The sequence below is a fragment of the Neofelis nebulosa genome, chromosome 10 (genome assembly GCF_028018385.1).
Source record: "Neofelis nebulosa isolate mNeoNeb1 chromosome 10, mNeoNeb1.pri, whole genome shotgun sequence".
Classification (NCBI taxonomy): Eukaryota; Metazoa; Chordata; class Mammalia; order Carnivora; family Felidae; genus Neofelis; species Neofelis nebulosa.
Window position 1 is genome coordinate 62932616 of NC_080791.1, and position 27182 is coordinate 62959797.

The 27182-nt window shown below is 38.2% G+C and overlaps 1 protein-coding gene across 4 annotated transcripts in view; it reads right to left on the reverse strand.

The window, feature by feature from the left end:
• Positions 1-7014: 7014 nt before the first annotated feature.
• The window catches only part of LOC131487362 (olfactory receptor 52L1-like), a 65805-nt gene continuing 45637 nt past the window's right edge, over positions 7015-27182 (reverse strand). For 3 of the 4 annotated variants that reach the window (XM_058688008.1, XM_058688011.1, XM_058688012.1), the window contains exons 3-5: positions 17115-17195; positions 16006-16075; positions 7015-10710 (exon numbers count right to left, since the gene is read on the reverse strand). In XM_058688008.1, coding sequence (XP_058543991.1) covers positions 9646-10641 — 996 coding nt within the window. In that variant the 5' untranslated portion in view covers positions 10642-10710; positions 16006-16075; positions 17115-17195 and the 3' untranslated portion in view covers positions 7015-9645. The remainder of the gene's footprint in view (positions 10711-16005; positions 16076-17114; positions 17196-27182) is intronic. The other variant, XM_058688009.1, reaches the window with a different exon arrangement.

Genomic DNA, 27182 nt, shown 5'->3' on the forward strand with positions numbered 1-27182 from the left:
CCACTCTGGAAAACAGTATGGAGGTTTCTCAAAAAACTAAAAATAGAACTACCCTACGACCCAGCAATTGCACTACTAGGCATTTATCCAAGGGATACAGGTGTGCTGTTTCAAAGGGACACATGCACCACCATGTTTATAGCAGCAGTATCAACAATAGCCAAAGTACAGAAAGAGTCCAAATGTCCATCAGTGGATGAATGGATAAAGAAGATGTGGTATATATATACAATAGAGTATTACTTGGCAATCAAAAAGAATTTAATCTTGCCATTTGCAACTACGTGCAAGGAACTGGAGGGTATTATGCTAAGTGAAATTAGTCAGAGAAAAACAAAAATCATATGACTTGACTCATATGAGGGCTTTAAGAGACAAAACAGATGAACATAAGGGAAGAGAAACAAAAATAATATAAAAACAGTGAGGGGACAAAACAGAAGAGACTCATAAATATGGAGAACAAACTGAGGGTTACTGGAGGGTGTGTGGGAGGAGGATGGGCTAAATGGATAATGGGCACTAAGGAATCTACTCCTGAAATCATTGTTGCACCATATGCTAACTAATTTGGATGTAAACTTAAAAAAAATTTTTAATAAAAAAAATAATAAAAATAAATAAATAATAAATGAAAAAAAAAAAAGAATGAGGAAAAAGTCCTCTGTTCTCACTCTTCTTGTGACTCAGCCTCTGTGGGCCTAGCACGACATGGGCTTTCCTCCCTTAACCCTGAAACTTACCAGTGACACAACAGATTGAGTCCTACTTAAGGAGTCAACTGCCTGTATCCAGTAACCAGAACCAGAGCTCCTTCCTTGGCTCTGATGAAAAAATCTAGAAGGTTTTATGATCTGCAGTCAGTTCCTCATGTTGTTCCACCTCCTTTTCCAAATCATCTGAGAACAGTCTTAGTTTGGGTTACTGGGACCATGGGGCTGATGAGCTGGATCTCATAGGAACCTTCATCTCACTTTAACTTATGGTGCTACTGGGTGCCAGTAGTTGTGATGTGAGGGACAGGATTTGAAACTGACTTGAAATTCAAATCTATATCAATCTGCTCAATTTCATAGGCCATCCTCTTAAACATTATAACACTTTCAATATCCTGAAATGTTATATTGAGCTTTTCCAGAATTTCTTAATGAAACTATACTACTTCCTGTTTTTTGTATTATCCTGAATTCAACTCTGCTGTTTAGTGTCTGCATGGATTTGGGAAACTAATTTACACTATGCAAATCTCAGTCATTCACTAAATATTTACTTATTATCAACCATATGGCCAGCACTAGGATAGTCACAGGGATAAAAATGTGAACAAAGTAGTCAAGCTCATTGCCTTTATCAAGATTCCTTCACAGTAATCACATTACATTATACCAGTAGTTTCCCATTGCCTATAAAATGAAACTAGCTTTCTTAATACGGGCTACTCAACACTAAACATTAACTGGGTGGCTAGATCCATGTCAGTTTTCTTCCCCACTAATGTGGTGTCTCATACCGTGTTTAGAATGTAGTAGAATCAACACATTTTTACCTAATTAGTGAAATCAAGGTCATACATAATCTGACCCCTTTCTACCTCTCTAGTGTATTTAGAACCACTTTTCTGAGCAGGCAATTACTCCAGTCACAAACATTACTGAATATCTTTTGGGGTTTATGATGATTAAATTAATGTAAAACCGCTCAGATTCATTGTGTGATTTTTTTTTCTCCTTTACCAAAGATAAAGAAAAAGGAAGGAATGTAAAGATTTCTGTTTAGGTTTTTTTTTTTTTAATCATTCCTGTTTCTTTACTAATATTCTCATTTTGTTAATGCACTGTTAATCTAATTGTTTGGTTGTATGTCTATGTGTTCTTGTAGTTCACTGAACTTCTTTAAAAGGATTGTTCTGAATACTTTGTCAAACAGTTCATAGTGTAAGATCACTATTTTCTTAGGGTCAGTTATTGGAGCTTTATTAGATTTCTTTGGGATCCTAGTATCCTTGCATTGCTATCTGTGCATTGGAGTAAGCAATGTCCTTTCCATACTCTACAGGTTTGCTTCAGAAGGGTAAGACCTATACCAATCAGCTTAGCTTTGTGTACAGGACAGATCAGCTGGTAGCAACAGTGGCCAGGCAAGGCTTACTATTGTGATTGGGCGGATCCATTGTTCAGACTTTCCGGTTAGGTAGCCCACAGACTACCTAAATGTTCAACTGCTTCAACTCTTCAACCTGCTCCTCAACTGGGCAGAGTTACTGGCTGGGCTCCCTGCTTGGGCAAGGATATGCTCAATAATCAGTCAGGGTCATAGGCTAAGGGAGACGATAGACTAGGCTCCAAGGCTAGACTAGGCCCAGGGTCACTGTTAGGTTATGCAGGTCAGAGGCTATACTCAACAGTTTCACAGGTCTCCTGGCTTTCTGTTTGTTTAAAGTGGTTTTTTTTTTTATCATTTTTTAATCACCTTATCATTTTATCATTCTTTTTAAATTTTTTTTTTTTTTTTTTTTTATCATTTAACCAGGACAAGACTTCCTGGTCATGCACTGGAACCTATACTCAACAGTGAGTGGGGCTATGGATTTGCTTCCCTGTCTGGATGGGGTCATAGAATAGACTCCAAGACTGGTAATGCCTATTGGTTGGGGTCCTAAATCAGGAAGAACTGCCAACTGAGCTCACTGCGAGATGGAGCTGAGCCATGAGCTCAGCTTTGCAGGTGGACTGACCACTGCCTGAGATATCTACTCAGGTTCCATTACAGCAGGAAGGCTGTCCTCCAGCATCTGAGCACTGGTTGCCAGAAAACTCTGCCCCCTTTTCCATCCCTGTCTGATGCCCAGTGATCAAGCCATGCAGATTAACTCATGATCCTTATGAGACAAGACCTGAGTGGACCTCCCAGAAAGCATCCTGCAAAGTTGATGGAGCTGGATGTCCACACTGGGCTCTCCTTTCCCACTAGAGGAACTGGATAGGCTTTCTCAGAGCAGTGCTGTGCTGCCCTGGGAGAGAGGCAAAGCAGGCAAAGTGAAACCTCTACTCTTACTCTTCTAATGCAGTCTTTCTGTGGTCCAGGAGGATGCCTTGGGTTATGGGATTAATGGTGTCTTATCTATGATAGCTGCTAGTTGGTCTTCTTGTGAACGGGATTAAAGTCGAGCAACTTCTGTTGCCATCTTGATATCATCTCCCTTTCTGTTTTTCTTTGATAAGTGTTATTAGGGCTTTATCGATTTGATTGATCTTTGCAAAAAATTGACTTTAAAATTCCTTGATTTTCTTTATTTCTGTTTTCAATTTTATTGATCCAACTTTTATTTTTTATATTTTTAATTTTTTAAGTTTATTTATTTTGAGAGTGTGTGTACACACACGTGCATGCGAATGAAGGAAGGACAGAGAGAGAGGGAGAGATAAAGAATCCCAAGCAGGCTCCACACTGTCAGTGCAGAGACCACTGGGGTGCTGGATCCCAAGAACCACAAGATCATGACCCAACCCAAGATAAAGAGTCAGATGCTCAACCAACTGAGCCATCCGGGCACCCTGATCCTATCTTAATCTTAACTAATTCCTTACTCTTTTTTTTTACCTTAGGCTTAATTTATTTTCCTTTTTCTAAATTCTTGTCACCTTAGATAATTGATACTAAGTCTTTATTTTCTAATATAAGCATTTAAAAACATAATTTTTCCTCCATATTCTCTTTACCTGCATTCCCACAATTTTATTATATGTCATTATCAGTTAGTTTGAAATATTTTCTAACATTCTCTATAATTTCTTATTTCAGCCATGAATTATTTAGATATATGTTATTTAATTTCTAAGCGTTTGTGCTAGGAATTTATCCAAGGGATACAGGAGTGCTGATGCATAGGGGCACTTGTACACCAATGTTTATAGCAGCACTTTCAACAATAGCCAAATTACGGAAAGAGCCTAAATGCCCATCAACTGACAAATGGATAAAGATATGGTTTATACATACAATGGAATATTACTTGGCAATGAGAAAGAATGAAATCTGGCCATTTGTAGCAACGTGGATGGAACTGGAGAGTATTATGATAAGAGAAATAAGTCAGGCAGAGAAAGATATATGTTTTCACTCACATGTGGATCCTGAGAAACTTAACAGAAGTCCATGGAGGAGGGGAAGGGGGAAAAAATTTACAGAGAGGGAAGGAGGCAAACCATAAGATACTCAAATACTGAGAACAAGCTGAGGGTTGATGGGGGGCTGGGGGAAAGGGGAAAGTGGGTGATGGGCATTGATGAGGGAACCTGTTGGGATGAGCACTGGATGTTGTATGGAAACCAATTTGACAATAAATTATATTTAATATAAATCATGAATGTAAATATAAAAAAATGTCTATGTGTTTGGGGTTTTTCATGACATCTTATTATTATTGTTTTCTAATATAATTACATGTTTGTAAGAGAATATACTGTGTAAGTTTTTTATTCTTTCAAAATTTATTCAGACATAATTTATGACCCAGTGCCAAGAAAGTGTCCTCTACCTCCTCACATTTCCCATCCCCCATGTAACATTTTCAACCTCACCCAAAGAACATGAAAAGAGTCATCTACTGCCTATTGGGGAAGAACTTTATTTCCTCCACTCCACTTCCAGAGCAAGGCTTTTCTTCCTCACATCACAAGACGGAAGTAATAGGAGTGAAAGTTCCTGCTCTATCTTTCCCCCTCTCCTCTCCCTTGTTTTCTTTTCCATATGAGAAGAAGGATCACCAATACAATTGGACAGGAATGGTTGGGAACAGTGGGTGGAGTTCATGCATCTCAAACATAGGAAATATGTTCTGTCTGTTTTACTGCCAACCTGGAGGATCTGTAAGTACAGCAGTGGACTCTCTTTTGTTTTGTATCCAAGTATCATAAATTCACCTGGATAGAGCTTATGATGTCTTTCATGGACAGAATTCTGAAAACAACCATTCTTTTTGCATTTTACATTCTGCTATGGCTTCATCCAATTTATGGAGAGTATACAATCCTCCTTGTAAATTACTGGGTATTTACATTGGAACCAAATTTTCAAATAAAATCTCACCATATCTGAGCAAAGGGAGGGAGTGGTTGGAGTGTTAGGACCTAAAATTTAGGGAATGAAATTGATGGCCTCCTTTTTGTCCTCAGATCTCACCTTCATTGTCTAATCATGACTTACCAGAGAGTCAAGCATATGACATTTATTAGGTCCTAACTATTCTCACTTTAATTCCTCTTTAATTCCTTGTGGGCATTCTCCACTGCTAGGAATGCAGAGGGGATAAACAGTGAGAAATCTGCATTTTCCATCTTCAACAGCACTCCTGAGCTTTCTCCTCTCAGGGAGGCACTCTGTTTCTCTCAGGCGAGGAGCAGCTAATTCTTGGATGGAAAATCTGTCCCACTAGTCCTAAACAGAAAATCACATAAAAAAATTAATAAAAGGAAAAAAAATTCACTGTGTGAAGTTTGTGCACTGGTTGAATCTAGTATCACAAATAATTATTGAGGATGTTTGTTTTGCTGAGGAGTAGGTCAGACACTTGGAGTTGAAAAGTAAATTGGAGTCTAGTCTAACATGGGATATATACAACACAAGTAATGTTACAAAATTACACTGAAATTATAATAGTTCTGATTCAAGATATTTGACTGACAACATGATTTACTCCCCCCTCCCCTCAAAGTTATCATACTTTTTTATACCCACTCCCAAATCCTACCTGTGGAAATCACCAATTTTTTCTCGTTTCTGAGTTTTGTTTTTTTTCAGATTTTACATACAGTATTTGTCTTTCACTGACATATTTCACTTTGCATAATGCCCTCAAGTTCCATCCATGTTGTTGGAAATGACTGATTTCCTTTTTTATGGCTGAATATTACTCTATTGTGTGGGTATATATACAACTATGTATATATATCACATTTTTGTTATTCATTCACAATATATACATACATCACAATATATATACATATATGTGTATACCACAATATATGTACTACAGTAATATACCATGTCTCACACACGCACACACACACACACACACACACACACATACACATATATAACACTATATATCTCACATTTTTGTTATTTATTCATCTGTTGAGGAACAATTAGGCTATTTCCATTTCTTGGCTATTATAAAATATGCTGCACATGTAACCTAAGGATGCAGATATCTCTTTGAGATAGTGATTTCACTTCCTTTGAATATACCTAGAAGTGGGATTGCTGAATTATATGGCAGTTCTACTTTTATTGTTTTGAGGAAACTCTATGTTGCTTTCCACAGTAGCTGCACCAATTTACATTCCCACTAACAGTCCACAAGAGTTTCTTTTCTCCACATCCTTGCCAACACTTGTTATCTCTTGTCTTCTTGATGATAGCCATTTTAATAGATACGAGGTGATAGCTCATCGTGGTTTTGATTTGCATTTCCCTGATGATCAGTGATGCTGAGCTCCTTTTCATGTACCTGTTGGACATTTGTATAACTTTTTTGGAAAAATGTCTATTCAGCACCTCTGCCCACTTACAATTGGACTGTTTGGTTTTTTGCTATTAAGTCAAATAAGACCTTCATATAATTTGGATATTAACCCATCATCAGATATATGATTTGCAAATATTTTCTATAATTCTATAGATTGTCCTTTCATTTTGTTTATGGCTTTCTTGCTATACAGAAGATTTTTAGTTAGTCTAATGTTCTACTACTTGTTTATTTTGGCCTTGGATGCTTTTTCTTAAGGTGTCAAATCCAAAAATTCTTTATGAAGACTGATGTCAAAAAGTTTACCCCCTATGTCTCCTTCTGGGAGTTTTATGGTTTCAGGTTTTACATTCAGACCTAAATGGTCTTTAATCCATATTGAGTTGACTATTGTGTATGGTGTAAGATAGGGATCCAGTTTCATTCTCCCACATGGGAATATCCAGTGCTCCCAACATTATATATTGAAGACATTATCCTTCTACCATTGCGTATTTGTGACTACTTTATTATAATTAAATTATACATATATGCATGAGTTTATTTCTAGGAACTCTGATCTGTTCCACTGATCTATGTGTCAGTTTTTATGCCAATACCATATTGTTTTGATTACTATAGCTCTGTGATGTAGTTTGAAATCTAATGACTAAAAAGACACAAAAGTAAGAGTAATTCAATAAAATTACTAGAATTTGAGGAATTGTTCTAGGGTTGGATCATACAACTTTCAAATATTTCTGGAACTTATAAGTCAGATTGTATTAACTTCATAAACACCAGAATGAAGAAATCTGCAAACCAGTGTAGGTATGTATGTGTGGAGAGTAGACTTATGAGTTAGGAAAAGGAATGGGTTACAGCTTGATACAGACCTGAGAATTGTACTTATTAAGAGATTCAAGAAATAACACAAGCTTGGAATCAATCGAACTGATAAATTGAAATTTTAGAAATTGAAAGCAATCCTTTAGTGAACTGATGAGGGAATTGTTCTTGTATTGCCAGGGCAGCTGTGTCAGTACAGTCTTTTCTGCACAATATGTGACAAGAAAGCTAAATCCAAAAAGCCAGTGCTAACATTAAGTTGAATGGCTATGAGTCTAAACATTTAAATATTTTCATAATATTGACAAATGTTTGGCACAGGTGAGCAAGGAAATCAGTGAAGGCACAAATAAACACTGCTAGGGATAAAATAGGGGATATACTATAACCACAGTAGAAAATAAAACAATAAGATATGATATGAATATTTTCTGATAGTAAACTTCAATGACAGCAAACAAGCAGATATTTAGGCCAAAAAAAGGTTTAAAATCTTTCAAAAGGAAATTCTAAAAGACATCCTTCAAGCATCATACATATCCCATTTAGATTATCTGAGATTTAAAAAAAAAATCTACTTTTTAGCCTATAGGTTAGTCAGCACCAAAAAGATTCTCCAAAATATAGTGGGGTTTAACCCAGATACAAGTTTCTACCTCAGGTTTAAGTCAGGGTTGGTGGCCCAGAGAGCGTCGGGAACACAGGCTCTTCTACAGTGTTGCTCTGCCATCTTCAGTACATTTTTCCATCTTGTGATCCAAGAAGCTCTTCAGATCCCACCATCATACCCACATCCCAAAAATCCACAAATAGTGTAAATGGGATGAGAGAACAAACAGCTACTTTGAATAAAACAAAGTAAACAAAGTACCTAAACAAAGTACTGCTAGAGCCAACATAGTTGTTTTCTAGTGAATGGGATACAACGTACACCACAGCCTGGGCTTCCTCAGGACAACTCACCAGAGTTCAAGTCCTGCGCCTACAACCAACGTGATGAGAACGTGTAATTGTTCCTACAATAAGAACTCATACAATTCCTCCCTAATTCACCCATGTGCGTGCACCAAACTGAAGACTTCATACTCAAGTCTCTGTACCTGAAAACTATTAGGAGTGAAATTTACCAAGAAAGGAGAAACTGGAACACTAACTCATCCATTCCCCCCTTTTGACCACTATGGAGTCCATTGATAGAGCCCTCTCAACACCAGAGCATCCTACCTCAAAGCAGCGGTGACTTGCTTCCTCCAGAACAGAACAAAATGTGCTACCTTTTAGGAACACAAAAGAGTTAAGCCAGATTTTAGGGCAACATCCAACAAACAGGATGCAATACACCAATTGTAACAATCTTCTTATAAGTTTTACCCAGTTCCTGTTACCAAAAAAGTGGGGACGGGGGTCTAACTGACATCATTCCATATCCACATTTCAGAAATAGAAATTCTTTCAAGTGCCAAAACTACATCTACATGTATGAATAAAGCTATGTTTACCAGTATCAGACTCTAGCACATTTTGTAGTTATTAAATAATATTAATATATGGGTGTTTAGCTTTGTTAAATTAAGACTTACAAAACATACATACATTCAATACTGGTCTTATTCCTTCTTTACCCTAATAAAAAATATGAATAAATTAAAAATACTGACCTTTTCAAAAAGAAATGCACTCTACAATATACATTTCTTCCTTGAAAATAGTGTTTGTATCTCATTTTTCTAAGAACCCATTACCATGTCTCCCCACTTAGGTTAATTTAAATATGTGAGTAAGAGTCATACTGTAATAAAAAGGTGTTTTCTGACATATTGGTAGTATCAAATGGTTAGAGAGAGACTCTGTTGCTACATGGAAGCTGAGTGACCTAGAGCTCATAGCAATAACATTGAGGGTGTGAAGACACTCTAAAACTAAAACAAAGAAGAGGCTGGGACTTCCCATTCCCTTACTTAATGATGTTCCACAATCATTGGGTGAAGGCAGAAAAAAATGGCATGTCCAAAGATATATCTTTTCTCCACTTCTCAAGTCCCCTTGATAGAAGAATAGAGAAATGTTAGAATCAGAAGCAAAAGAAAAGAAAATAATAAAAAATCCAGCTATTCAGGGAGTCCAAACAGTGATGGAGCCAAGTGCCCAGGGGTGTTTTCTGCCGTGAGATAGCAGGACTGGAAGGACCCCTCACTGTGCAATGGTCTCTACCCACATAGCTTAGACCAGCCATGGACTCCAGGCAGTACCTTTGACAGGAGCCTCAGAAAATAATAACTGGGATGTGTTCAGATCCATCCTTTTAGGGAGAATACCCTGAGTACTCGTTGGCGGATCTGCTGAGTCTTCACCCCATAGACAAGAGGATTGAGTGCAGGTGGCACGAGGAGGTAGAGTGTGGCCAGAAGAACATGGACATGATGGGGTACATGGTGGCCAAAGCGGTGAGTGAGGAAAGAGAACATTCCAGGAACATAGAAGATCAGGATGACACAAATGTGAGACCCACATGTGCTAAAGGCCTTAAGTCGGGCCTCACCCCCTGGTACTTTCAGCACTGTCTGGAGGATGAAGGCATAGGAAATACCGATGGCCACGACATCTAGCCCAACCACAAGCAGGGCCACTGCCAACCCATAAGCTCGGTTCACTGTGGTTTCTGAGCAGGCAAGTTTCACCACAGCCATATGTTCACAATAGGCATGGCCTATGACGGTGGCCTGGCAGAAGATAAGTCTCCGCAACAGGATAGGGAAGGGGAGGAGGAGGAGTAACCCCCGTACCAGCACTGCCATTCCAATGCGCCCTATGATCCCTGGATGCAAGATGGTGGAATGGTGCAGAGGGCGACAAATGGCTACATAGCGATCCAGAGCCATGGCCACAAGTACACCTGACTCCATGGAAGAGAACGCATGGATGAAGAACATTTGGGTCAGGCAGACAGTGTACCCAATCTCATGGGCATGAACCAGAAGCACTGCAAGGGTTTTGGGTGCAGTGGAAGACGCCAGCACCAGGTCAATGCCAGAGAGCATGGCCAGAAAGAGGTACATAGGCTGGTGCAAGGATGGGTCAGTCCAGATGATAAAGATGATGGTGATATTGCCCATTACAGCAAAGAGATAAAGGACACTCAGCGGCATTGCTATCCAGTGCTGGCTTTCCTCTAAACCGGGGATGCCCATCAGGAAAAAAGAAGGCTGCAGTAGCCTCCAGCTGGAATTACTAAGGGCCATCGTCAATGGCTTAGAGAAGGAAGAGAGAAAAGAAACAAAAATCATGATTTCTCCATTGCTGGGGGGTTATCACAGTGTCTACCTCTGGCTACCACCTTCATGAGAAGAGAGAACCTGAAAGTGAAACACAAAAGAATAAAGTGAGATACAGAGAATCCCCTGTTCTGTTCTTGAGATAATGTCTTTAAGGTGAGACATCCACATGCCTGAATTAAGATAGGTCTACTTTCATTTACAGGTAAGAGTAATCATGCTGCTTAGAGATGTCTAAACTACCATTCAATGACTTCTAATTTGGAATGTCCACTTGAATGGATCCTCTACATCACCTCTTGCCATTACTGAACACAATAAATCAATCTGTTATTTTTTTTAAGTATTTTCCCTTAGTTTCCATGACACAGCACTCTACTGTGTTCCTCCTATGTCCTCCATCCCAACACCTTCTCCATCTATCTGTCCACTATATGTTATTGATTCCAGGGCTTCATCTTCTACTCCCTTCCCAGTTCTGTACATTTTCTCTGATTGAGTTCATGATTTACAATATTTTAATCATATATACTTTATTTTCTTCCAAATCTAGGTTTCTAAGTCAAATACCTTTCTGAAATGCAAATTCACTTTCCATTTGCTTACTAAATATTTATACCACACATGCAACATATGCAAGACTGAATTAACTCTACTTTCAGAAACCTGAAATGGTCCTTATTCATTCTTATCTCTCATCCCTTTTACCTTTTCACAGTTCCTGCTGACTAAATGTTTAACTCCTTAATATTCACTCATTCTTCTCAACCCCAGTATCACTGACTAGTGCACACTCATAACTTTTATCACCTGGAATATTTCCTTAGATCTCTTTGACTTTGATTTCACACCCTTCAAACCAGTCTACACTCTGTAGTCAGAGGGTTTTTCCTAACATGCAGATGTCATCTTGTCACTTCTGAGGTTAAAATCCTTAGTCCATTTAATCCATGAAATAAAATCACACATTTCAAACTAGTATACAAAGTTTTCAAAGGTTAACTCATATACATTATCTTAAATCAATTATAGTTAGCATTATTATTAACATTTATAAGAAAAGATGATTGAATATGAGATCAGTGGCCTCTTTCCTTTTTACTTGTCCACATGGATCTGTTTCTTTATCTCAAATTTCTGCTATATCTGTCTCTTACCACAAAGTAATTCAGTGTTTCTGAAACCCCCATATTAGCAAGTAGTACCAATTAAATAAGTGTTCTGTTTAACTTTCCCAGTGTGACTCACTTCTTGGGCATTAAAATTAAAAACTTGATATTGGATGTGTTTGCATATATGTTTGTCTTAAAAGACAGACACAGTCTAAAAAATAATTACATTTTTCTACGAAAAGGAAAGGTTCACATGTATATGTATATATAAAAAGAGTTATGAAAGACTCAGCTCCTTCAGATTATTCATCTATAGATCACTCTGTGTATCTTTCTTATGAACCAGTGAGGACTACAGTATTGTTCCAAACTTTTGAACATGGCAGCTACAAATTCTGAAATGCCAGATGGGCACTTAACTCTCAGTCTTTGTTTTCTTTTCAGATTCAAGTCCACTTATAAATCCAAGTAAGAGTAACTAACATATTTTTATCCAGACCTCCAGAAGAGGTGAATTACAAAAATTCACATTTCAGTGCTTAACATTCTACATAGTAAGAAACTTAAGTCTTTGTCTTAACTACACCCATTCCACTGCAGGTTTTAGCCTACGTCTCAATTTTCACTGGAGGAGTCAGAGAACAGCTGTGCACTTGTGGAAGGCCACCCATCATTTTGATAGGAGCAGTGTCAGCAGAGCAGTGGAGGATAAAGCCAAATACAGTGGGTAAGGGAGAGAAGCAGACCCACAGGTGCCTGAGTACAATCTGCCTTTTTATGTTGTGTGATTTGTCAATCTGGAGGGACAGCCTAGGGCTGTTTTTTAAAAATTAATTGCTGAGGTCAACAAGAGATCCCCCAGTGATTCTTAGTGAAAAAGCAGACTGAACTTTATTCCCAAGAACCTAAGTGAAAATATATTTAGCTCTCTGACCAGGAAGCAGAGGACAATTAGCAAAGAAATGAAGTTGTAAATTCCTATTTATTCATATAAATTCAGTCCAAGCAACCTATCATCCATGAAGCTATACCCAAATTCTGTAAGGCAGCATGGCATATCTCTTTTTCTTTCCTATCAAATCATTTCACTGCTGTGTCATGGCATTAACTCCCTTGCACTGGAAAACCCATCAGTATGTCAGTCCTTGAGGAGCAGGGACTATGCCTTGCTTAGGGCAACAGTCCCAGGACAAGTTCCAGAAGTGCCAGAATCTAACTGGTACTCAGTAATGTTTGCTTAATAAATGTCTCTATGATTACATTACAAATAAATAGATGAATATGTAAAACAACCAGGAATCACAGGAACTTGGCAAAACAGACAAAAACTGGAGAGACAGTGGTTATTGGCATACTATGGTGGGTATCTATGAGGGATGAGCTGATTGGGCTTCAATGCTCCTCACCTAAAGTGATATCCTGGGTGCTTCACAGCAGAAGGAACCCAGCTGAATCTCTCTGCCAGAAGGGGGGTACAACCGAATCCCAGGTGTGTGTCAGAATTGAGGGACTCCTGTGGTCACATCTGGTCACAGATGCCATGCCATGCCACTGTCTCTGTCACTGCAGACAGGGAGGGCTGACATCCCTCTGTGGGCTGTGGCCTGTCCCTGTTTCCTTAATCTCCTCTGTAGTGGCATGGACTTTATGATAGTGGTAAAAGGGAGATGCAAGGACACAGAGATTATGGGAGATCACAGAAACAGTGGGTTCACAATGATGACTTACTAGGAGAGGGAGAAATAGAAATCAAACCGTCAGTGTCAGAGTTCAGGTGTCAAACCCAAGATGCATAAACAATCAGTAAAATATGTCTGGTACAGGGATGCTGTTCTGATCTCTGGGCTGTTTTTGAGGATGCATAATTCACAGTCTTGATTCAGGGTTGAGGGAAACTCAGCAACTTGGAGAGAGCTTAGAAAAAGGATAAAATTGCCAGACTCTAAAGTTCCATTATGGTCCTCTCTGCTCAGCTGCAAAAATATCCTGAATCCCCAGTTCAGTCTCCATGATGATTGTCTGCCCTAGCACAGGAGTAACAGGGATAAAGGGGATTTTATATTCAGAAGGGTCATGCAGCAATCTCTGGATACCAAAGAGGAAACCAAACATATCACTCAGGTCAGGAAGATAAAGATTTCCAGGATGACTCCTTCCAGCTCTGGCAAGACTTGGGTAAAGTAGGTAATTAGCTATGTCTACATATATCATATATGATGATCAGAATGTCAAGCTAGGATGCTAAAGTACTCTGTGCATGATCATGAAGATTTAACTATGGCACTGGTAAGTATGGGCAAACTCAAAGGCTACCTTATAGTAATGTATGGTCTGAAGGGCAGAAGCTAAGGGGAATGGGACTAAGAGGGTTAGTTTTAAGAAGTCAGACCTGGGGAGAACAGCTACTCTGAGGCAAAAGGAAATAAACTTAAGAAGTGCCTGGGTAGCTCGGTCAGTTAAGCGACTTTGGTTTCGGCTCAGGTCATGATCTCATGGTTTGTGAATTCAAGCCTCATGTTGGGCTCTGCACTGACAGTGTAAAGCCTGCTTGGGATGGACTCTCTCTTTCTCTCTCCCTCTCTGTCCCTCCTTCACACTCTCTGTCTCAAAATAAATAAATAAACTTTAAGAAAAGGAAATAAACTTAAGAAAACTAAGGCATCAATCCAGATGTAGTGAAACACTCAGCCATAGTAGCCAACCAAGAAATAGCTCCTATCACAAGGGCTATGAGAAAGGCAGAAGTCAGCTGTCAATAGTCTTCCTCAAAACTGTAAGCCCCAAATGTGACCTCATATTCCACACCTGAAATCTAAAACACTAAAACACTGAGACATAATCATAGCACTATGGAACACTTCTCCTTCCCCCACACCCCACCACCACATTACTAAGGTCTATATAAAGTTTTTTCGGTTGTGGTTGTTTTGGGTTTTTTGTTTTTGTTTTTGTTTTGTTTGTTTTGTTTTTTGCCTAATACCTCATGTCCAGCTGTCAACAAAAAATTACAAGGTATATAAAAGGCAAAATACAATTGAAAAAGATAAACCACAAGACCAGACATGGCAGGGTATTTGGAATTATCAGGCTGGGGATTTTAAACAATTATGAGTAACAGGCCAAGGACTCTAATGGACAAAGTAGACATCATGAAAGAGCAGAGAGGCAATGTAAGCAGAGAAATAGAAATACTAAGATGAAAACAAAAATAAATGCTAGAAATTAAAAACAACAACACTGTAACAGAAATAATGACTTTGACAGGCTTATTAGTAGACTGGATATGGCAGAGGAAAGAGTCTCTGAGCTTGAGAATAGATCAATAGAATTCTCAAAAACTGAAAAGCAAAAAGAATGAAGACTGAAAAAACCAGAAAAGACATCAATGACTATGGAACAACCACAAAAGGTGTAACATGCACATAATGGTATTCCAAGAAGAAAGAAAGGAATATTTGAAACAATAATGACAGTATTTCCCCCAAATGAATGTCAGATGCCAAACAACATCCAGGAAGCTCAAAAAACACCAAACAGGATAAATACTGCCCCCCCAAAAAAGGCCTACATCTAGGCATATCATTTTCAAGATACCAAAAATCAAAGATAAAGAAAAAATAATGAAGGAAGCTAGAGGGGGTAAAACACCCTACCTATAGGGAAACAAAGATAAAAATTATACCTGACTTCACCTCAGAAGACATGCAAGAAAGCAAAGAGAGAAGTGAAATATTTAAGCAGGTGAGAGACAGAAAACAACAACCCAGAATTCTCTACCCTGTGAAATTATCCTTCAAAAGTGAAGGAGAAATAAAGGTTTTCTCAGACAAGCAAAAATCTCACTGGGTATGGCACCTTACAAAGAACCACACATCTCTATCCCACAGGTTATTGCAATGTAACATTGACAATTCCTCACCAAGAGATTAAATCTTATTAAACTCCCTCTTGAATCTGAGCTGGACTTAGTGATCCACTGACAATCAACAGAATGTGACAGAAGTCCAGGCCAGAAAAAGCCGAGAAGCATCCACCTGCATGTCTTGGCATTTTTCCTCTCTGTATGCTCACTTCAGGAAGCTCTCTCTTACAATCCAGCTGCCATGCAATGAGAAGTCTAAACGATATGAAGAAGCTTTGGGGAGGTCCTCTAGTCAACATTCCCAACTAAGCCCAGTCTTAAAATCATGTCAACCCAGGAACAGATATGTGAGTCAAGATGCCTTCCACTGATTCCAGCCCATAGCTATTCAATTATCCCCACCTGTTTGAGTAGAAGAAAGCCACTGCACTCCACTCCACTGTATTCTTTTTGAATTCTTGACCCACAAAACCTGTGAGAGTGATAAAATAGATGTTATTTTATGCCACTATGTATATGATTGTTCGTTAAAAAGAATAGATAGCAAGAACGCTGGATTTTACTGAAATAATTTGGGGGTTTACTTCTGATTCATTATTGATGATTTTTTAAAGCATATCACTTTTATTTAAAAAAATGTTTTTGAATTTTTAATATAGTTTACAACTCAGTTGGCAAAATTCATTTCTATTTGACTGTAAATCTTCACTAAATCATTTGTTCACACCAAATTCCAATATGTTTTGTTCCTCCAATATATACTATTCTGGTTATAATCAGGGGAGACAAACCACATGATAATTTAAACAGGGAAAGTTTATATAAATAATTTTCAACTGTAACAAGGATTGGATTATCAAGAGATTGGCTAGTAATGAGAGAGAATTCTAAAGAATACAGCAATAGCAGATGTAAGGAACAGCCCCTACCACTAGAGACAAGAAGGATTGCCCAGGAAGACCCACCTTGAGCTGAGAATCAGGCCCTGTTGGAGAGGGCACAAGATGATACACCAAACAGAAAAGAAGTTGTTGTGATGGTATGCCAGTTGAAATTGCTGGAAATCCACAATCTAGGGTGCTGAGGACAGTTGTTCACAAGAAGGTACCTCACCAGATGCTCTGTCATAAACCCACCCCAGGGAGATGGTGCAGGAAGCACCTGACCACTGGGTACTTCTAGCTGCCAAGCACCACAGGAGCTGGGTGCTTGGGAAGATGTGTAGGTCCTGGGCACTAAAGAAGCTGTGCATGCTGCAGCAAAGCCTTCCAGACAAGCATGTAACAACCAGAAAGTAAAACCCTTTCTGGTTACCTCAGTGAAATAGAATACTAAGGAACTACAGGGGCTTGTCCCCCAACAACAACAGAAAATGAACTATCACAAACTGTTATAATCAACTTTATCAGAACCCTGGAAACTAGTCAAAGATTTGCAGAAACCAGGTGACATTTAATCAAGAAAAAGTTGACTGAATCTCAGCAAGAGAACTCGGTGATATTTTAACTCACCCTGGCCTGATTCCTCCCTCTTTAGTTCAGCAGTGGTCTTAAAAATGGCAGCTCATGTTCCGCATGGGAGGGTCCATGGTGCTGGAAGAAGCAGAGCAGACACTGCTCTCAAAGAATTATAGTTGTTTATTTTGACCCGTCTTGTGATTTCTTGAAGGACAGGTGCAAAGAGGTTGCTTTTATTTCACGTAACTCAGAACTCTCCCAGGATAAGGTGGTGGTTACTTATGACCATTTGTCAAAATCATTTAAAGGCAAATGGAGTAGCCTCTGCCATCTGAGAGAAGAAATTATAGCTGGAGAAACCACAGATTTACCAAAAACATTAGAGGAAAGGCTGGGGAGTGAGATATCTCACTGGAATAAGTGCTTACTTTGAAAAGCTTCCATATATTCCTGGGACATGTCAAACATGTCCAGGGCTGAGTGCATTTCAGAAAAGACCGTAAAATGCCCTTAACTCTTATCTTGGCTGACCTTCAGTCTCTGTACGGTAGAAAACCAATATTACAGTAGCTGTATAAAGTGCCTAGTTGACTGTTGAAGGCATACTTCAACACACACACAGACCCCACCTGCAAAGAATGGAGTATTTTCATTCCAGGCAATTAAAGAAAATTCTGTTAAATCACTAGCTGACCACTAAACTAATCAACAGAGACTTCAGTAACCACAAACAACAAAAAATATAGATTTGTAAATTTTATCTGGAATCACTAAAGAGCCAACAGTTCTGCCACAAGGAGTCACTGCTTAGTGTCCTTTCATTTCATCCTGAAGGACTCATTTCATCCTAAAGGCCACACAAACCCCAGGGAGGGGGAGAATTTGAATTCCAGAGTCGTTTCATTATAATACTCAAAATGTCCACATTTAACCAAAAATTATGATGTATCCAAAGAAATAATAAGTATATCTCATACATAGGCATAAGAAAAAGACTTAATAGAAACTGTCTTCTTTTAAGTTTATTTATTTATTTTTGAGAGAGAGAGAGAGAGAGAGAGAGAGAGAGAAGGGAATGGGAAAAGAGAGAGGGGGAGAGAGAGAATCAAAAGCAGGCTCTGTACCATCAGCATGGAGACTGACACGGGGCTTGAACTCACGAATAGCAAGATCAGGATCTAAGCCAAAATCAAGAGTCAGATGCTTAACCAAGTGAACCACCTAGGTGCCCCAAGAGAAACTGTCTTAAAGATGCTCAATGAGCAAACGAAAACCATGAACAAAAACTAGAGCAAACCAATATTTGTCACACCAAATCAAGAATATCAATTTAAAAAGAGAAATTATAAGAAGAGACCAAATAAAAATTCTGGACTTGAAAAGTACAATAACTGAAATAAAAATTCACTAGAGGGGTGCAATGGCAGATGTAAACAGGCAGAATTTAGTAAATTGAATACAAGTCCATTGAGATTAACCAAAATGAGAAGCAGAAAAATAGAATGACAAAAAGTGAACAGAACCTAAAAGAACTGTAGGGTGCCAATAAATCACATTAACACAAACACAATGGGAATGCCAGAGAAGAAAAAAGAAAAATTAAGAATATTTGAAGAAATAGTCACAGCAAACTTCCCAAATTGGATGAAAGATTCGAATCTATACATTCAAGAGCTCAATAAATTTTTGTAGGATAAACTCAACAAGATCCACATTGAGACATATTATAATCAAACTTTGGAAAGACAAGGAAAAAGAATCCCAATGGTAGCAAGAGAAAAGTCATAAGAGAGCCTCAATAAGATTAATGATTTCTGATGAGAAATCATGAAGACTAGAAGTCAGTGGGATGGCAAATTAAAAGTTCTGGAAGAAAAATGTCAAGCAAGAGTTCTGTATCTGCTAAAGCAATCCTCAACAATAAAGGGAAAATTAAAATATAACTTGCCAACTACCAACAAAACAAAAACAGAGTTCATAGCTAGAAGAACTATTCTACCAAAAAAATCCAAAAGGAGTCTTTTAGGATGACATAAAAGGATTCTAAACAGTATCTCAAATCCATACAAAGAAATAAAGAATAGCCTTGTCTGGCCAGCAGGCATGAGGTTGGACAGAGGGTCAGTCCACTGAAATACAAACGGAGGAGCCTGAGCCACTGCTGCCAGAGAAAAGCATGTGTACAACCTGAGCCATGAAAACGAAGATGGCCACCAAATCATGCCCCGATTGCAATCAACATGCTCCTGTTGTATGTAAATCTTGTCCTTGTGGTTATGCATTTGTTAACAGGAAACTTCTAAAAACAAATCACTAAGAGAAATCATCATCTTTTCAGATGTGAACATTATCGTATCTTTGAAAGATTTCTCAATACTTTTTTATCTGATCTTAAACTAGGATTTCATGCACCCATAGGAAGTAGACACATCAAGTCTGTCTTTAGAGAAGGCTCTGTTAGTAAAAGGACTATACTTAGTGGCTTGAAATTTTTGTTCTGGGATGTGAGTCTGAAAAATGAGCTTTGAGGGAGACCCATATCTGTTTTAAATGAAGACCAGTTGAAAGCCATGGTGGAAACTTACTCCCAAACAGCAATTCAAGGCCTTACAGCAGACTTCAGAATTTCTGCTATCCAGCTTCTGGCTGCCATAGGAAATGTGAAAACACTGGACAACTAGGTAGGTATCACACCACAATGGATGATCACAAACAGATGATAGGAGAAGTACTTATCTCTCTTTTTTTTAAGTTTATTTATTTATTTTGAGAGAGATAGAGAGAACACAAGCAGGGGAGGGGTAGAGAGAGAAGAAGAGAATATCAAGCAGGCTCTGTACTATCAGCGTGCAGCCCCAAGCAGGGCTCAAACTCACAAACCCTGAGATCATGACCTGAGTCAATGAAATCAAGAGTCAGACACTTAACTAACTGAGCCACTCAGCCACCCCAAGATCTCTTGGTCTTAAAAGAGCAGAGACCTATCTTGAAGAGGATCATGGGCTTTGACAAAAAATAAAATTGAAAGAAATCTGGACAATAGTCGGATGTTGATGAAGTTTCCAGATATGTGTTATAGCCATCATTGCAAACAAAAAAGTGTCCAGTAATGTATGGTGGCCTGCAAAAAGGGCATTTCATTACTGCTTTCTAAACCAGCTTAAACTAATTTCTTATTGTCAAGAAATTGAAGTTACATATCAAAAAATGTTTTATAAGCACTCTGCTTTGGTTAGGAGACATGGACCTATACTTCTTCATGACATTTCACTACAGACTTCACAAAATCACCATAGTAAAGTTAACTGAATTGGGCTAAAAATTTCTGCCACATTCATAATACTCACTGGAACTTTTTTTCAGTGGATTACCACTTTTTTTGTCATTTGGATCTCTTTATATGAAACAGAACATTCTCTAGGTGCCTGGGTGGCTCAGTTGGTTAAGCATCTGACTCTTGATTTTGGTTCAGGTCATGATCTCACAGTTTGAGAGTTTGAGCCCACATTACGCTCCTCACTGAAAGTGCAGAGCATGCTTGGAATTCTCTTGTTCTCTCTGCCCCTTTGCTGCTTATGCATGCACACAAGTGGATGCTCTCTCCCTCTTTCACAAAATAAATAAAAGAGAAGCAGCAATTGGAGAATTTGAATAAATTTTAGCAATGTTTAATTAATAAATATGGTATATACTATTTAATATTTGGAGAAATTTATCATTTAGGGAAAATGTTTAATGCTAATTGTACATAGTTTGGTAGAATGAAGCTTTTCTTTTTCGAAAGAAAGAAAGAAAGAAAATATAAGAAGGAAGGAAGGAAAGAAGGAGGGAAGGGAGGGAAGGGAGGAAGAAAAAGGAAAGAAAGAAAGAAAGAAAGAAAGAAAGAAAGAAAGAAAGAAAGAAAGAAAGAGAAAAAAAGAAAAAGAAAGGAGGGAAGGAAGGAAGGAAGGAAGGAAGGAAGGAAGGAAGGAAGGAAGGACACAAATAAGTTTACAACATAGGTAAATATAAAAGACAATAATGTTCAACATCACTAATCACCAGGGAAATGCAAGTCAAAACCACATGAGATACCACCTTACACCTGTTAGAATGACTAAAATCAAAAACCCAAGAAACAAGTATTGGTGAGGATGTGTAGAAAAAGGAACCCTCATGCACTGTTGGTGAGAACGCAAACAGATGTAGCCGCTGTGGAAAACAGTATGAAGGTTTCTCTAAAAATCAAAAATGGAATTACTATATGATCCAGTAATTCCACTACTGGGTATTTACCCAATGAATATGAAAAAAATTTTGAATATAATTCAAAAAAATATATGCACCCTTATGTTTACTGAAGTTTTATTTATAATAGCCAAATTATGGACACATCAGAGTGTCCATGGATAAATGAATGGACAAAGAAGATATGGTATAAATATACAATGGAATATCACTCAGCCATAAAAAATAATGAAATCTTGCCATTTGCAGCAACATGGATGGATCTAGAGAGTATAATGCTAAGTGAAATAATCCAGTCAGAAAAAATATATATACCATGTGATTTCAATCATTTGTAGATTTTAAGAAACAAATCAAAGGGAAAAAAAGAGAGAGATAAACAAAAAAACAGACTCTTAACTAGAGAAAATAAACCGATGGTTACCAGAGGGGAGGTGGGTGAAAGACGGGTAAAATAGGTGAAGGAGATTAAGAGTACACTTACTGTGATGAGCACTGAGTAATATATGGAATTGCTGAATCACTGTATTGTACATCTGAAATTAATGTAACATTATGTATGTATATATGGTAACTACAACAGACTTAATTTTTTAGTTTTATAAAAAGGCAATTATATATTTTAGTAAATACCTTTTTTCTATATGATTTAAAGTACAACTACCAAACAAAATTCTACATGTATGTTGAGGGACTGACATAAAGATGTAATTTGTGACAATAACAAGATAAGGGGGATGAAGCTATAAAAAAGCAAAGTATTTTTAATATTATTGAAACTAAACTGATATTAATTCAAACAAAATTATTATAAATTAAGGTGTTAAATGTAATCCCCAGGGAAAAACTACAAAAATAAACAAAAAAATATACAATAGAAGAAGAAGGAAAAAAGAAATGAGAAGAGAATCAAAGCAGTATACTCTAAAATATTTATGTAACACACAGAATTGAGAAATCCAGGCATACAAAAGATATAAGATATGTAGAAGACAACTAGAAAAATGGCAGAAGTCCTTCCTTATCAGTAATGACTTTAACTAGACTAGCAGGCAGAAATTGGCAGAAATTGGTTTTTAAAACCAAAAACACAAGTAAATTGAAAGTGAAAGAACAGGAAAAGATAATCCATGCAAATAGTAACCAAAAGAAAGCTATGATATATATTAGTATACTTAATATAAGAATAGACTTTAGGCCAAAAAAAAAAAAAAAAAAAGCTATGTGAGATATAAAATAATGGCAAAAGGTAAGTCCATCAAGTAACTATGACAATAATGCATATACATCCACCAAACAACAGAGCCTCAAAATATAAGAAGCAAAAATTAACAGAATTGAAGGGAGAAGTAAAGAGTTCAACAATACTTGGGGATTTCAACAACCACTTCAATAATGGATAGAACAACTATACATAAGATAAATAAGAAAATAGAAAACTGGAATAACATTATAAGCCAACTAGACCTAATGGGTATATATAGAACATCCAACCCAGTAAGAGCAAAATGCACATTCTTTTTAAGGGCACATGGAACATTCTCCAGAACAGGTCATATGTTAGCTCACAAAACAAGAGTAAATAAATTTAAAAAGACTGAAATCATGCAAATTATCTCCTCTAATCACAATGGAATAAAATTAGAATTCAATAATAGAAAGAAAACCAGAAATTTAAAAGGGTGTGAAAATTAAGTGACACACTTCTTTAAAAATTTGGGTCAAAGAGAAAATCAAATAGAAAATACTTGATAAGAATAGAAATGAACACACACCATACCAAAACTTATGGGATAGAGCAAACATATTCATCAAAACTTATACCTATAACACTTACATTGAAAAATAAAATAAATTTCAAATCAAAAACATGACTTTCCTGCTTAAGTAACTAGGAAAAGAACAGCAAACTAAACACAAAGCAAGAAGAAAGATGGAAAAACCAAAGATCACAATAAGATAAGTGAAACAGAGAATAGAAAAGAATAAAGAAAATCAACAAAACCAAGACTTGGTTCTTCGAAAAGATCAACAAAATTGACAAGCCTTTAGCTGGACTGACTATAACAATTAGGCAACAAAATTACGTAAAAAGGATCCAAATAAAAAAGGAAGAAGTGAAACTATCTCTATTCACAGATGACATGATCTTATATATAGAAAATCCTAAAGAATACACCAAAAAAAAAAAAAATCATTAGAGCTAATGAATTCAGAAATGTTGCAGGATACAAAAAAAAAAAAAGTTGTATTTGTACACATGAGCAAAGAACAATTCAAAAATAGAATAAGAAATACTTCCATTTACAATACCATCAAAAATTATAAAATACTTAGAAATAAGTTTAACCAAGGAGGTGCAAGCCTTGCTCAATGAAAACTACAAAGCATTTCTAACAAAAATTAAAGTAGAACTAAATGAATAGGAAGACGTCTGTGTTCATTACTCAAGACTTAATATGGTTCACAAGGCAATACTCCCCAAATTCATCTACAGATTCAAAATAACCCCTAGCAAAACACAAATTGCTTTTTTTTCTTGAAGAAATGGACAAGCTGACCATAAAATTCATGTGGAATTTCAAGGGACCTTGAGTCAAAACAATCATGGAAAAAAATCAAAGTTGGAGCATTCACACTTCACAATTTCAAAATAAACCTCGAAGAAAAGTAATCAAAACAAAGTTGTATTGACATAAAGGCAGACAAATAGTTGGATGTAGAATTGAGAGTCCAGAAATAAACTTGTATGTTCATGGTCAACTGATTTTCAATAAGGCTTGTGAGATCATTCAATGAGAATATAATAGTCTTTTCAACAAATGGTACTGGGACCACTGAATACCCATGTGCAAAGACAGAAGTTGGACCCTTCAACACGCCATACACTAAAATTAACTTAAGATAAGTCACAAACCTAAATATCAAAACTAAAACTACCAACCTCCTAGAAGAAAATGTACAAGTAAATCCTCATGATCTTTGTTTAGGCAAAGCCTTAATAGCTAACACATCAAAAGCACAGGACAGGGGTTGGGGGAGGGGGGAGAAATAGAAAAATTGGAATTGATCAAAATTAGAAATGTTTGTGCTTCAAAGGATATCATTGGTATATTATATATAGGATCCTGGGAAGATGGTGGCCTATAGGATCCTGGGAAGATGGCAGCACCTCACCTGCGGTCCTTGGGCCCGTAGGTCACTGGGTGACCCGCAGCCAGGCCACGGCTGGGGAGGCAGCGTGACCTCCGCATGGCAGTTCATACCTTCTAACAAGCTATTTGAAAAACTAAAAAAAGGAGGACAGCCAGGACCCAATCCTGGGAAGATGGCGGCGTAGGAGGACACTGGGTCACCGCGTCCTGCTGATCACTTAGATTCCACCTACACCTGCCTAAATAACCCAGAAAACCACCAGAAGACTAGCAGAACAGAGTCTCCAGAGCCAAGTGCAGACGAGAGGCCCACGGAAGAGGGTAGGAAGGGCGGCGAGGCGGTGCGCGCTCCACGGACTGGCGGGAGGGAGCCGGGGCAGAGGGGTGGGCCGCCGGCCAAGCAGAGCCCCCGAGACTGGCTTGCAAAAACGGAGGGGACGGATGGAGTGTGTTCCAACACCAAGCGGGTCTTGACATCTGGAAGGTTATAAGCTAACAGCTCTGCTCAGAGAACGGGAGGGCTGGAGGACAACAGGAGGGAGAGTTGTTGAGCCCCGGAGGACAGAGCTCAGCTTGGCAGGGAACAAAGGCGCTCGCCAGCGCCATCTCCATCGCCCATCCCCCAGGCAAAATGCTAAAGGGAACCAGTTCCTGCCAGGGAAGTTGCTTGCACCACGCAAACACCCAACGCTGTGCTTCTGCAGATCCATTTCTCCGGCGGGTCTGACTCCCTCCCAGTGCCACAGGGTCCCTCCTGAAGCGGATCTCTGAAGGAGAAGCGAGCTGAGCCTGCCCCTCCCGCCCCTGTGCACCTTGCCGATCCACCCCAGCTAATATGCCAGATCCCCAGTACCACAAGCCTGGCAGTGTGCAAGTAGCCCAGATGGGCCACACCACCCCACAGTGAATCCCGCCCCTAGGAGAGGGGAAGAGAAGGCACACACCAGTCTGACTGTGGCCCCAGCGGTGGGCTAGGGGCAGACATCAGGTCTGACTGCGGCCCTGCCCACCAACGCAAGTTATTCAAGCCAGCACAGAGGACGTGCCCCGCAGTCCTGCACCACTCCAGGGACTATCCAAAATGACGAAACAGAAGAATTTCCCTCAGAAAAACGTCCAGGACATAACAACAGCTAACAAACTGTTGTTCGTTAATCATTTTTGATCAAAAATGATTTAAACAATATAACAGAAAGTGAATTTAGAATGATAGTCATAAAATTAATCGCTGGGCTCAAAAACAATATAAAGGACAGCAGAGAATCTCTTGCTACAGAGATCAAGGGACTAAGGAACAGTCAGGAGGAGCTAAGAAATGTTATCAACGAGCTACAAAATAAAATGGAGACAACTACGGCTCGGATTGAAGAGGCAGAAGAGAGAATAGGTGAACTAGAAGATAAAATTATGGAAAAAGAAGAAGCTGAGAAAAAGAGATAAAAAAAATCCAGGAGTATGAGGGGAAAATTAGAGAACTTAGTGATGCATTAAAGAGAAATAATATACGCATAATTGATATTCCAGAGGAGGAAGAGAGAGGGAAAGGTGCTGAAGGTATACTTGAAGAAATAATAGCTGAGAAATTCCCAGATCTGGGGAAGGAAAAAGGCATTGAAATCCAAGAGACAGAGAGAACTCCCTTCAGACATAACTTGAATCGATCTTCTGCACAACATATCATAGTGAAACTGGCAAAATACAAGGATAAACAGAAAATTCTGAAAGCAGCTAGAGATAAACGTGCTCTAACGTATAAAGGGAGACCTATAAGACTCGTGACCAATCTCTCTACTGAAACTTGGCAGGCCAGAAAGGAATGGCAGGAGATCTTCAATGTGATGAACAAAAAAAAAATATGCAGCCGAGAATCCTTTATCCAGCAAGTCTGTCATTTAGAATAGAAGGAGAGATAAAGGTCTTCCCAAAAAAACAAAAACTGAAGGAATTCATCACCACTAAACCAGCCCTACAAGAGATCCTAAGGGGGAATCCTGTGAGACAAAGTATCAGAGACATTGCTACAAGCATGAAACCTACAGACATCACAATGACTCTAAACCCATATCTTTCTATAATAACACTGAATGTAAATGGACTAAATGCACCAACCAAAAGACATAGGGTATCAGAATGGATAAAAAAACAAGACCCATCTATTTTCTGTCTACAAGAGACTCATTTTAGACCTGAGGACACCTTCAGATTGACAGTGAGAAGATGGAGAACTATTTATCATGCCACTGGAAATCAAAAGAAAGCTGGAGTAGCCATACTTATATCAGACAAACTAGACTTTAAATTAACGGCTGTAACAAGAGATGAAGAAGGGCATTATATAATAATTACAGGGTTTATCCATCAGGAAGAGCTAACAATTATAAAGGTCTATGCGCCGAATATTGGAGCCCCCAAATATATAAAACAATTACTCATAAACATAAGCAACCTTATTGATAAGAATGTGGTCATTGCAGGGGACTTTAACACTCCACTTACAGAAATGGATAGATCATCTAGACACACGGTCAATAAAGAAACAAGGGCCCTGAATGATACATTGGATCAGATGGACTTGACAGATATATTTAGAACTCTGCATCCCAAAGCAACAGAATATACTTTCTTCTCGAGTGCACATGGAACATTCTCCAAGATAGATCATATACTGGGTCACAAAACAGCCCTTCATAAGTTTACAAGAATTGAAATTATACCATGCATACTTTCAGACCACAATGCT